The sequence below is a fragment of the Nomia melanderi genome, chromosome 9 (assembly GCF_051020985.1).
Source record: "Nomia melanderi isolate GNS246 chromosome 9, iyNomMela1, whole genome shotgun sequence".
Lineage (NCBI taxonomy): Eukaryota > Metazoa > Arthropoda > Insecta > Hymenoptera > Halictidae > Nomia > Nomia melanderi.
Window position 1 is genome coordinate 4160416 of NC_135007.1, and position 14566 is coordinate 4174981.

The 14566-nt window shown below is 36.2% G+C and overlaps 1 protein-coding gene across 1 annotated transcript in view; it reads left to right on the forward strand.

Annotated features, from left to right (window-relative positions):
* Tmtc2 (Transmembrane O-mannosyltransferase targeting cadherins 2) overlaps positions 1 to 14566 on the forward strand; it is a 405887-nt gene that overhangs the window by 331417 nt on the left and 59904 nt on the right. Inside the window, exon 7 of the mRNA XM_031986461.2 lies at positions 3073 to 3317. Within this exon, the coding sequence (XP_031842321.1) occupies positions 3073 to 3317 (245 nt within the window). The remainder of the gene's footprint in view (positions 1 to 3072; positions 3318 to 14566) is intronic.

Here is a 14566-nt window from a genome sequence, read left to right on the forward strand (position 1 = left end):
TCATAGTGATCAATTTTATTGTTAAACATTAGGTAGGATAAATCTATACGAGGGATAATAGCAAATATTGAAGCACAAAGTGGGCACTTTATTCATTTTAATTACTTATAATTTGAAAATTGAAATATGCAGGACATATATTCATATGAAATATTTTAGGTATTAGTCTGTAGATATACCTTCTAAATTATGAATATGTATTTAGGAATCAGTTTGTATACATCCACTTCTGTTTTCACACGAAGTTCATTACACGATCTTGATTTAACAGAAATTATGGACGTGAATTTAGCTTTTAAAGGTTAATACAAATCAGAAAGAAATGTTCTGTTTTCACGATATGGTTCAATTTCACACAGTTACTTAAATTCTGGCATAAACTTTCAAGTTTATTGTGTTATTTTATTGATTTCTTAGGTCTGAGACCAGTTTTTCTATACGTATAATAGAATTTCTTACGCGAAGCATATCTATCGTGTAAAAATAGAATTGTGTGTATACGAGATCAAATACGTCAGATTGAAAGTGTTTGACAATGTTAGTCTTATATTCGGCTGAATCATCTGCACTTGATCGCAGTCCTTCGATCGATTATACAAGATAACGGCGTGGACGCGATCATATTACGGAGAGATTTTCCTGACGCACTAATGAGTCATCCGCCGCTCGGTACTCATTCCCAACTGTACTGCGGAAGGACATTTATGGCGCGCTAATGAGTAATCGATACTTGATGACACCGTTTCGGCCGCGTTATGCAGTAATTGAAGGACTTTGTACATAATAGATAGAAGCAAAGTTTCGAGCAAGTTCGAAGCTCGTCATCTTGGGCAAGAAACTCTTTCTTAACGGTGGGGTGAAAATTTAACCTATTAAAATCGGGGAATACCGTCTGAAATTTAGTTCGCAAGAAGCAGGCTCAGAATTGTGCCAAAGCATAGTGTCTGAAGTTTAGCTGGAAGTGGCGAATTTCTGTCCAACTTTGGGGACAGGCCGTATTTAGAAAAATTTCTAAATCGACCGTTGTGATCGATTGTACGTTTGCAGTCTTGAATTTCTTAACGTTCAATCATGCATACGACTTCGAAATGGAATTACTAATTAGTATTTGTTATATTAGGTGTGCGTTGGAGATCAATCTATACTACATAGTATTATATATAGACTTATATTACTAACGCTATAGATATATTTTGTACTCTAAAGTTGTCTAGATTTGCAGGGCATTGATTAAATCTTTATTCCACTTCGCAGCAGTACCATTCTGAGATAATAAAAATGAATGTTCTACCTTTGACAGATATAAGTAATGATGGGAATAAATAAAATGAAAGAATTAATCATGTTTCAGAGGAATTATAAGAAAACATAACCTCTTTTGTTTGTAAAGTATTGATCTGGAGGTTGAGACAGTTACTGTTTCCAGACGTTCGAAAAGATTTCCAATAAAAGCTATCTATTATTTATACTTGTATTCAGAAAGAAGAAAGTATTTTAGTCGGTACTTTATCATGTCTGTTACATAATCTTTTATCTTTTTTAGATTTCAATATGAACTACATTGTTTTCCATATTGGGTATATTAACGAGTTTATTGGTATCGCGTCGATTATTTAAATAATCGATTGTGCTATTTTGTTATTTTCAGTTTATAGTTTGCGATATATCTTATTCCAAAGAAAATATAAGTACAAAAACAAACAACAATTTCATTATAATGTTCCTTTATTTTCATGAAATACAATAATTCTAAATACACCAACACCAAACATATTCCTTAATTAAGGAAACTGTAAACTGTCTTTTTAAGTTATTATAAATACTACGTGAGTAGTGCAGTTACTCTTTAGTTCGTACTTAAAAAAGTTGATAACAAAAAGCATTACATAATATTGGTAATTATTATAAGCTCATAGTTATTCGGTGCTTTCTGCTGTAAACGAATACGAATATAAAAATTGGTGATTTTAATCCAATAAAAGTCATAATAGTGCCTTCCGGAAATCAAGCAAGAATTTCTGCAAATAATAACACTGAGTTTACCATGGAATTAACGAGATATCGTTTTATAATGTATCATTAGTTGATCATAATTAATTTGAAATCGGAGATTTACAGATGCAAGGTGTATATTAATGAACAGATATTTATAACTATTCATGACGTATAACAAGGTTTACTCTCCCTCCACAATGTACGAAGTTAATGAATGTTTTTGAAATTCATTATTTACCAATTTTGAAAAATGAGTTTCGCCTTAATTTACGTTTAAAATATAAATATCCGATGCTTTATGAATACAAATCATGTAAAACGAATAAGATTAAAAATTAATGGTATAATTAGATGTTGCCACTGAAAAAAGTCGCAATTGTTTCGCGACCTTCTGTAATTTTTTACAGATCTTCTCTTAATTTCTTAAAACCACAAAATTGGAAAAAAACAATAATATTCATTCTTAATAACCTCTACCTATCATTTAAAAACAAATTTGATTAACAAACACTATAGTGTAAAATCATGCAACAGTAAATTACCACGAAGAAATTCCTAATTACAAAAACCCCACGACACTTAATTACCATACCAATTAATAGCAACAAAGTACAAAATACGACTTCTTTCACTCACATACCAATAACAACTAATAACAATTTGTCAAGTCAAGTGAGAAACTTTCATTACAATTACAACTCGTATTCATAAAACAAGTATCCAACACGAATGAATCGTCAGGATACCCGAAGCAAGAATAAAACATCAACCAATTGAAATAAAACCCGCGCAGCCGCGTACTCACTGCCATTCCTCACCAGGTAATCCGTGGTCCACGAAACGGCCTGGCCGGTAGCGTAGAAAAAGCGAGCGTAACGGTGGGATACGGTAAAAGAGTCCGTGAGAGAAAGTAATGGGCCACGTCTAGAAGAATCAGGTAGAGGGCAAATGGAAAAAAGAGCGAGCTCAGATCGATTTATATAAATTCACGCGGGTGATCTCCGTACCTAACCCGACTCAGCTCGGAATATCTCCTAATCCGACGGCGCTCATGATCCTTATCGTTTGTCTTTGCAGAGGCTTACGTGAATCTGGGCGCGGCGCTGGCCTCGGTCGGACGCGGGACGGAGGCGGCTGCGGTTTTGCGGGCCGGCGCGTCCCTGGACGGGTCCGGTCTCAAGGACAAAAGGGCTCACGAGGCGGCCAGGGTGCAGGCCCTCCTTCAATTAGGCGCCCTCTATGCCGATCAGGGTAGATTACAAAGGGCCCTAGCCGCGTACAGGGAAGCTCTCCACGCCTTGCCGGATCACTATCCACCTCAGGTCAGTTCGGCTTCCCGTTCGTTACTCCATTAACGCGAAACAGCTGTCAGCGGCGCGTGGATCGCATCGCGCTGGCATTCACTAACTCACTAGCTCGCTAGCGCGCGCGCCACTTAGACGGACCGCCAACGCACCCGTGAAATTCCCTTTGACGATATACCTAGGCATCCTTCGAACACCCGCGGAGCGCCCCGGGACCGATTTACAATGGCCTCCCGTGCTGCATATTGATGAGATCGCTGTACCGCGAAGACTCGATCCACTCTCCGCACCACCACCTTCCCTCCCAGCCCCGTACCCTTGCCCTGTCTTTGGGAAACGGGAACGCGTGCTTTTGGCCTGCACACGGTTCCTGACAGCTGTTAAGTTTGCTTAGGTGCGGAGGGAATGAGACTGTCCGCCTGAGATACCGGATCGGTGCCCGAATTCTTGATTCCTCGGCTCGGCGGATTTGAATTTAATGTTTGCGCCTAGGGACCCCGATTACAGTGCTACAAATACGGGATAATTGCTCGTGAGAAGGGGAATTGAGAATTTCGGGTAGTATATTTTGTTTGAGTGTTTGGAATTGAATGTACTGGTACCGAATTTAGGGGAATTATTGTTGTGCGCAGTGCTGCTAGAGTAATTTTGAAATAGGTTAATATGATGTAATTCATAATTGTACTGCGGTAATACAATCATATGTAACTAACATTTTTGTATTTGAGACATACTATTCTTAAAATTAATCTTTGTGAACTGAATAGAATTAAATGTGTATTAGTTATTATGGAATTGTAATAATCAATGTAACGATTCATAGTAAGCGTGGTAAGACTGTATATAACTTTATCTCCTTGTGTCGCAGACTATTAAATATTCATTATTACTTGTTATTATTTACATATGGTATGATTCTGTATTTACAATAAATCTAATAACGTGTCATTCTTAATGTGTTTAGTAAGTAATTAGTTTACTTTTTCATTCCTTCTTTAACTTATATCAGTTTCCAATTTATAAGTATTTTTCTCTCGGTTTGTATGAGCGAAGGAAAATCCGTGGATTATTGTTGTTCACAATTGTATTACCATTATTAATATGCAGCTACTAATATTTAATATTAGCTGAATGTCCTAATTACCTATAATTAAAATTATTATAATATAATTATTTGAACAATTAGTTGAATACCTTGTTGCCACTATTGTAGTTGTTTTCTACTCTCGTTTATTCTATAATCAAATTTTTAACATAGTAAAAAATAATAGATCCAAATTTCTCAAAATTAAGCATTTCTGCAACATTATGTGTATATTGAAAAATCTACAGGATACTAATAGAAAAACGATTTCTACAAACAGGCTGTCGGTTCATTTAAAATCTACCTCTACTTGAGTAAATGTGCACGAGTGAAATTCTTAGATAATTAAAAATAAATGATTGAATTTGGATAAATAAAAGTAAAATAACAAAATTTAATTCACTATTCTAACAGTTTATCACTTTTTATCTTTAGTATAATAGATTTATTAGAAGTTTTTGTATTCCATCGTTTTTCCTATTTTTTATTCTATCAAACAATATCGTTCTATTATTTTCATCTAATTCTGAAACCGTATACCACTTTAAGGGTCACAATTTTTCGTACTCTCATGAATTAATATAATTAGTTTTCTATCATTGCTTTACCAATAAACAGAAATAAAATTTCAACAAATTTGGATAAAGTAAAGAAAAATAAAACGGATTGAAGAGACGGTTTAGAATTTATTCAATGCATTTTTATAACCTCCTTGTAATTGTGCCTGTTAACTTAAAATATATTCGTATGTTTTTCATTAAAAAATATTCATCGGTAGTGTATACCCGCGGCAAAAGAATTTAATTCCACGAACTCAATTTATTCCTACGCTAATAAATCCTTCGACTACCTATCGCGGAGAGGATAGTGGTCTTAAGCGGTTGCAAGAGTACGATCCAATTATATTCGCCCGATCTTCGGTCGAAAATTATTTAGTCGATTCAATCGACGCAGCGAGTACAGATTAAAACGTAAGTTAACAGCCATCCGCCGGTGCTCGACCATCAACAGTTTATTATTCGCTTGATTTTAATTTTAAATCCGATTGCCGGCTCCAATGGGCGCATATATCATAAACAATTTTCATCCGACGTGCACAGTATGCATCGCGAAGGAGCGCGCGGCGGAAAACACGGGGTTAATTTGATTGCACGCGATCAAATTTACCCGAACAAACTTCCAGCGCGAACCAAATTAATTTTATTAAAGGAGGGGCGTACAGAAAAATTGCACGGCAACGAAATTACCGGTCTGTTCGTATGGGAGTGGGTATATGAGCACGTCGGTTGGGAACGCGTCGGTGAAACACGCACTCGCACCTCGTTCATAATCGACCCCGATACGCCACGTTGATTGCAATATCATCGGGATCTTTCATTAACCCTTTGAGGCGCGTCTTCTTTGATAAATGAGTGATTTTCAGGACTAACTTTATTTCAAACCGTAAATCGTAGTTGTCGTTCAATTTATTCAATTTAATTGGAATATATAATGCATAACATAATAGGATTATTTTATTGGAATACGCGGGATGCAGATTTATTATTTGTAATTATCATACTTGAGTAAATTGAACAATTACATTGCTGTTCATATAAATTGGAATATAAAAAAAAACCTGAATTCACAAAAGAATGAATAAAACCAGGTTTTTGTATTCATAAGATAAAATACCGATGTTAAAAGAGAAATAGATGTGTTCAAATGCATTAGCTTTGTTCATTACTATTGTCAAAAACTTTCGTTTGTTGTTAAAGCAATAATTGTTCGATCCATTTCCTTTCTTCCTTTGCCGCAATTTTCAATCACGGTAGTCGATGAATTTTCGGAAACCATTTTCGACGTATATTTCTCATTGCGTATTTCCGAATTTCACAAAAAATTTAATTAATTTTCCCACCGACAGAAATGAAGCTATAACAGCAAATTACTATAGTATGCAAAAATGCGTTTGTGAGAATAGACTTATGTCGAATGCAATAGTATCCACGTATTAATTTTTGAGTAATCGATCTTTCATTATTCGTGTGACGATAACGCGACGATTCGCATCCTGGAGATATGAATAAAGGTTTGGTAATTATATAGAAGAGGATACCACTCACCGATTTCAATGGGGTTGAAATATGTAGTCGATGATACGAGTCTGAACAACTTACCCCTGTACATGTAACCGCTACTCGGGCTTGCAATTAATTTCAGAGATATGCGCAAAAACATATTCAATATTACATATTTGTACTTCGTACACCGCATTTGGTGTAGGTTTGAGTTGCATAATTAATTTAATCCAACCGTCATAAAGCGACTGTCTGCCCATTACTATTAAATTTGACAATTATAAATTGTACTAATTATCTTCCTTATTATCAAATTTAAATTTACTAGTCAAACCTAACCTCAATTTAACTTAACTCAACCTCTAACCCACATCCAAAAAAGACACATTGTGTCGATCATTCAATATAGCTGAAAATAGCAATAGCTCAACGAAATCTTAAAATTTCCTGATTTTTCGTAGTTTAATACCAACATCCATAGTAGAACATTATAACTAAGCAAAATCGCTTAAAGTAACACACAAAGTTTTTCAGCACTTTTACAGACGACTGCATTTTTGTGGTAATCCTCACTTTCCTATTTGTTACATGATGTAAAAACATCTGCAAAAATACGACCTTAGGATTGTAAAAGTAGAAGCCTCTCGCTTTAAAAGAAGTACAAGTGAATTCATTAAAAGGATATAACAATTTGAAATACTGACAATTTTTTTTGGGGTCTATAAATGTTTTTTGTAACCACTGCATATATAGAATATCTTGAAAACATAGGTCGATCGCCGATAACGTGTATAGATACAATTATTTAGAATGATGATTTTGATGACATATTTCAACCCCATGAAACGAAGCATAAGGTAATTCCAGATGAGCTGGCTCGATTTTATTTATGTTGTCAAATAACAATAGTTTCAATCGTTTTTAGTATACACTGAATCTTCCACAGAAGCCTATTAACCCTATCGACCCAAATGATACACATGCAGTGAGTCGCAAGAATATTCATACCTCCTGAACTGCCGAATTTAAATGATCGATATTTGTTTACAATACACGTTTCAAAGTTCTTATCAACAGGAATGTATGTTGGAATCACGAAGCTTTCTAATTCATGTATACTTTATTGCAAAACAACATGTCAATATAACAAAAACGTAATTTTACATAAACAGAAATAAAATTGATCTCATAGAACAGAAATAAAGTGATCTGCACAACATCGCAGGCTCAAGGTTTCCAGTTCGGCTTTGAAGGGATGTATTTGAGGGTTTGTTGTCCTGCGTTGGCTTTCGTGGCAGTAAGTCGTGTGTTGTGTGTCGTTATTATACAGTTCGATTTATTTAAATATTACCTGTTTTATTACTGATCAACGTAGTTATTTATTAGAGATTTTTATATTCCCGTATATTATGTCTGATCCACACATGTATTTACTATAATATTTTTTTTGGTTAGATATTACTGATGTTTATGATGTAATAATCCTTTCCAAAAAAAGTGAGTCATCTCACTCCACCTTACACTACTACATCGAATGTTTTCCAACAACGTATTGCATAATGGATTATCCACGCGTACGTTGCCCACGACATTGGACCGCAAGTGGTAAATCGAATCAGCCGTACAAAGTTTCGTTTCCGTGAACGGATCGCGAATTTCGTGATCGCCTCGTTGAAAACACGCGAGAGTTCGCCGGGGGCTAATTAAATTCACGAAGTATCGATCGCAGGCCGGTAGAAGGACACTGTTTTTGCTGATCAGGACAAAATTTCGCGGACAAGCGCCGTGCAATTAACGTCCATCGGTCCGTGAACGCACCGGTGCGTCGTAGGAGACGCGCAAAAAACGGCAACAATTCGGAACGAAATCGTCGGACCGGCGTGGTTCTCCGTCTGACACAAGACCGTGCCACGAATATGATTTTCAGTTGCGTCGTAAACCAAAATTAAAAATTTTAAGCTCGCCGTAATGCCGCGCATAACCAACCGCCTTCCTTTCCCCGGCCGCCCATTCGTCTTCCGCCCTTTTTACAGGATCCTGAAAAATACCGATGCGTTTAACTACTCTAATTTTCATTTGATGTCCCGCGAAATTTCCGACTGACGGATCAGCCGGCCATCTCTCAAAAAACTTCTTTACTGGACGGGAGTTTGCCGCTTTAATCCTTTGGAATCGCGTTGCCGTCGCTGATGTGTACGAAAAGGTGGGTTGCACGTGATGCTCGGTCATTGACGACGGTGAGCCCGGAGTAGGTAATTTATCATAGAAAAATAAGTCGAAAAAGCAGGCATAGAAAGGTTTTATTAAAACCTTTGTTTAGGAGGTAATTGAATTTGAATAGTTGCTCAGTCCGCACCCTAATAAATAGGATTTGGCTAATTTGATTGACTCGTTTGATTAATTTGACTTCGTTTCGTGCACAGGTAGCTATACGTGTAATTCGCACATGACCCTATTTCACGGTTTCGAAATAAGAGCGAATACAGGCGCGTTTTATTAAAATATTCGCGTTTTATTGGTTTTATGTATTTATAGAAAAGTTCTGGTTTAGACATGCTTTTTATGGGAGTATTCTACAATCTACAAGGTTTTCTAATATTTCCAAATATTAGACATTGTTAATTGTAGCAGCTGTGACGTTCTTTGTTCTCAAAAAGGTATTAGACTTATTTCATGTATTAAATATATGTTTTAATATTTTACAAGAAAATTCACAGAAATATATAATTTCTAACACATGCTTCGGATGAATAATTTATTTAATTTACATCAGTGCATACATATAAATTCCCTATTTCAAAGTGTACAGTTTATTCCTGAAGTATCCTTTGCTATAATTAATAGTTTTTGAAATATGAAATCCAATATATTTTCCAGCTTTGAGTTCAAATGGTATTTGCACCCGTTTGCAGTTAAGGGTTGCAAATATAAGTAAAATATATTCTTAACACATTTCCTAGTTGATTCTTTCCATTGATCATACCAAATTTAAATTGACAAGTTTGTTTTATCTGACTTCCTTCACGATTACCTCTTACTTGTATTTATTAATCGTAACCTTTGTTTTCAGTTACACTGAAAAAGAATTATGTAAATACAATTTATAACAATTACGTAAATCAGCCTACATACGTGCATATAATAAATTCATGGGAAATTCACGATTACCGATATACGTATAAGCTAATAAAATGCATAATTACATGCATATTCCGGACACAAAAATTTAATTAATTAATCACGTAATTAACTAAAATTTAAGTAATTAATACACGCTTCCATTTGCAACTCATGCAAAACCATAATCACTGGAAACAAGCAACGTTGAAAGTTCTATTTCTCAAAAACAAAGCTCCATTCACCAATATCGCATTGTAGGCTTTGAATTTATCTATACACGAAGTATTACCTTTCTGATGGCAGTACATTACTACCAACACATCATGTTATATACAAAGTTTGCATCGTAACGCGGTACGCTCTGACGAGGAACGTCGAGGAAGAGGAACTTTTCGAAATGTCACGGAGCGCGGGATTTGAGGCGATCTAATATTCTTGGACACGTGACAAAGCGTCTCGAAACTCGGCACAATACTGCATATAAAATTCTATACTTCGCCGGGATCAATAACCGCATGTGTGCAAGCACAGCATCGCGATCATGCCGCGAGATAGACGTGGATTTATGACGGTAAACTAACCGGTCGATGGAATCCATTTTGAATTCTCTGATTTTGTAACGTGGCCCAGGATCAGGGAGTACGGAGATATTTCAAGTGATCCGGACGGTCGTCCGATGCCCTCCCGAACTTCGTAGCGGCTGGAAAGCGATCAATCGGACAGTGATTTTCGACTTTTCCGTCGGCTTCCTTCCCCAACGAAACTCTTAATTGCTTTCTAAGATTATCCCAGCAACGAGCAATTCCTGAGCTCGTTGCTCGATCATTGTCTCTCTGCGGGATATTGCTGTCCGCCTTCCGGCGGGATTCTCGCTCGCGGGAGGAAAAAAGGTCAGCATCTCTGCGTGACCAGAGAAACAATTATCGAAAATGGAATATTCTCGTTCATCATTGGTATTAACACCAGAAACACTGAACAATCATAATGACTCGCGTGTAACTTTTTATCAAAATTGCAATTGTGTGTTTCTTGAAAGATGCAATTTTCGTTCAGCGAAGGGATAAATATAAAAGAATTGAAATATAAATATAGGATAAAATCTCGAACGAGTCCCAATTGTAGTAGATAAATGAATCCCCAAGAAATCTCAATTTGGTTAACAATAACCGATTTATTACCAATAATGACAACTACTAGGATTACAGTAATACTATTACTAAAATGCTAAGTCGCTACACTAAGATCTCACTTACACTGTTAACACTAAAACTACTAGACGAGTCAAAGTGACCCATTCGTGATATCTTCTTTTTACAATCATTAAAAAGATAACAGATATTTCTCGGAGAAATTATTAAGGAAATTCATTTAGCTATACGCAAACTGAATTCTAAATCAATTACAGTCTCAATAAATGCAATTTTGAAGTTTTTATAGAAATAAAAAAAATTGAAAATAGGTCACTTTAATAGCTCGGTGATTTTAGTGCTAAATAATTTTAAACGTTTCAAGTATTGCAGAAGATTTGATTAATACAAATTTTTCAAATAAAAAAAGCGGTGTTTCTTTCAAGCACGTTCTTCAACAAATTCCAGATTACCCGCTCCCGAAGAAAACACCGTAAACAAACAAATTCCGAAGTAGACAATCAGGGGAACCGTAAAAATTCGGACCTCATCCACCCCATTCGTTCTTCCCACTGCCAAAAGTCCCGCCAGAAATTCATCCTCCTGTCCACCCTTAGATTTTCATCTCGCACTCAACCGCGCGGAACGAAGTTCCTCGCGAATTTCCTCAGTTGTTGCCATCGTCGCCGGGTTTTAGGCCGTGAGCCGTGCCCGAGCTGCGACCGAAAGGACGGCTTTTTTCCCCGGCTGCGTCGCGCATCTAACTTTTTCGGGGTGTGGGGATGCAGTCGTCACGACAACAACGAGTCGCGCAACGACCGGGTCTTCGCGCTTGACTTCGACCGACTGAGAAAGAGAGGTGAGGAGAGAAGTTTGCATTTTTACGAGATACTCGTTCCGCCGTCGCCGTCGTTGTCGTCGCTGCCGCTTCTCCTCTACGTGCTCTCTCGAACGGTAGTACGCGTTTTGTTCGGCACATCGTTGCGGAATTCCTGTGCGACAATTTATACGAAAAGTATTTCTCACCGCAGACCAGCCGCGCGCAACTACGCGCGAGAAACGTCGCTCAGACGCGCCAAGGAAACGCGATTTCGAACAACCGAAGCAGTTTCCGGTCACCCGGCTGAAAGTCCCGCACGAAACTCCCGCAGCATTCGATGTGTTTTAAGCTCGTTAAATCGACGTGACGGGAACGAGGTATTCAGCGCGGTCCGAACGCCTCGTAAAAATAATTCACGATGCTGCTGTATACGGGGATGGCCATGTTTTCCGCGAACCCGACAGACGGAAACCGTTGTAGGATTAATTTTTAAAGAAAGCTTTTCTGCTTCGGGCACCGCAAATGTGTAAATACTCATTTAGATATTATATGTACGCTGTGATTGTAGATATCCTTTCCGTTTCGATTTAGTCGAATGAAAGTTTTAGCTTTTCTTTGTTCTCATGAATCGTTTGATCGTTTTGTTTTATAACAGGCTTATTCAGCCCAAAACGGTTGTGAATTCGGCCGAACAAAGAATCAGAAGCTTATAAGCTCTATGAAATTATAATGGGATACCAGTTAAATGATCAGAATTAAAATTCTGCATTTTTTTTCGTTCATTTCATTTTATATCAATTCCTAGACAGTGCCCGATTAATCAGTTTTTCAATTTTCATCTTTCCTTCTGTTTCTGCTACCAATGAAAAAAAATGTGTCATCTGTTTATCTTGACTTTGTAGCCAGTTATTTGATTGGTTACGCTAGGAAAAGTGCTGGTACAGTTACTGTTAAACTTTTTGTTAACCTTCTGTACTCTAGAAGTGTTTCACTCGAAATACTCAATATTTTGTTGTGAGATACAGACGATATTTTCTGCTACTAGTTTGATAAGAAATCATATATAAGTTGAGGAACAAAACTATTCGATTTCAATTTTTCACATCCTGATATATTATATAAAGTTTAAAATTAAATATCAAACTAAAATGTTGGATAACCCTGTGTGACGCTTCGTATATTTTGTGTTGAGCAATTTTATGTCGTTTGAAATGTTTTATGTATTATGTATTTCACGGAACAGTTGATTGATCGTAATGTAAACAATTATTTTTACTAATGATATTGAAAATAACACAAATGCAATTTAACAACGTCGAATATTCGTCGACATAGTAGTATCTGTGAATAAAATTGATGTCGAGTTACAAAAGAGTGAATAAAGTTAATATCTTTTTTTTTAGATATCGTACAATGTACGGTAAAATTGATGAAAAATGTCAAAAACACTGCATGCTAGAAAACACTATCTTTATAGGATTCAATGAAACAATTGAAAGTTTTTGTCACACACATACAATAGAAGTGTGAGATTGTTTAAAAATATCGAAGTTTTTGGAAAAAAGTAAAACAAAACAATAATATAGTTCATTATTTTCTTTCTTTAATGAGTTTATTAAATATTTCTTTTTCCTGATGTGTTGTGTTCTATATACTTTATTTTTACAAGCAGCAAATTATAGTCCTTTTTTATTTAATTCATACACTTTTATTATTAGAAAATTAGACCTTTATATCACAATTTTTAGTAAGAAGAAAAAATTAAATATATACAAAAATTAATGATTGTTATCTCTTCATTTTGCAACAGTTGAATGTATTAATTTAGAATATAAACGTTCGAATATTTATTTCACTTTCATAAAATCTTTTATCAAATATTCTCGTTCTCGTATTATAAAATACATGATATCAGACTTTCTCACGGTGATATATATTAGCATAAATAAATTAAAAATATAAGAAAACTATATAAAGTTAATGGAAAGAAATGAATATAATTGGCTACATTTTCTTCGTGTATAAAATTTAATTACCTCGTGCAATAATGTATAGCACAGATATTATACCATGGTAGGAAGATGACAAACAGGTTCCTATTAAAAATACCAATCAATGATTTAATATTTTCGTAATATATACAAGGATAATATAGTTTGATATTAACAAATTTTCACGCTTTTATATTTGCTTAATCGTATAATTTTTTTTCTCGAAAGAATCATTTTATTGTTACCAATGTCTAGTCAAAGAGAATAGTTACATTAGATGCACCGAATTAATTTTTGCATCTACAAATACTTCAACGCTCAAAAATATTAGGTATATAGACTGTTAATCACATAAGAAACAGATATTTAGAAGTGAATAAAAGAACAATAACATCAGTTAATACGAACCGATTATTGTCCATACTAACGTAATTCAACGTAAACTTACATTCAACGCGCCGCCTCCATATCGTAAGCCAAGGGGTCAAAAGCATTCACAGCGAATTGTTAACGTGTTCAATTCTCCCGGCGAGGGAAAGACCCCGCGAAATAAAAAAATCTGTATCATTCCACCGTGCAGATGATATTTCCATTAATTTTCAGTTCCGCGAAATAGAGAACAGATTCGAATTTATCCGGAAATTTTCCGGCGAATTTGATCCGGGTACACGCGTACCGTATCCCAGCGCGTAATTTTCACGCAGAGCGCGTCATTCGTCGGCGATCCAATCCGCGGGCGTGGTTACATGGAAACGTGAAATAATTTGTCCCCGCTATTAAAACACACACCGATGAGACGAAACAGATACGCCGGTCGCGATACGCGCGATCGCTCGACCACCGGCTACCTCGCCGATGAATTTCGATGCAAATGCGGCAAATCTCTAGTTAAATGGGATTAATAATTTATTACAATACAGCCATTTGGAATTTTAAGAAGCAGACCCGTTGCACCCCGGATCACCCTCTCCCTCGTCGCCGCCGCCCACGTCCGTGCTGCCTTTTTATTATTCACCGCGCATTGCTTTTATCGTGCGCACGTTACCTTCTCTCTCTCTCTCTCTC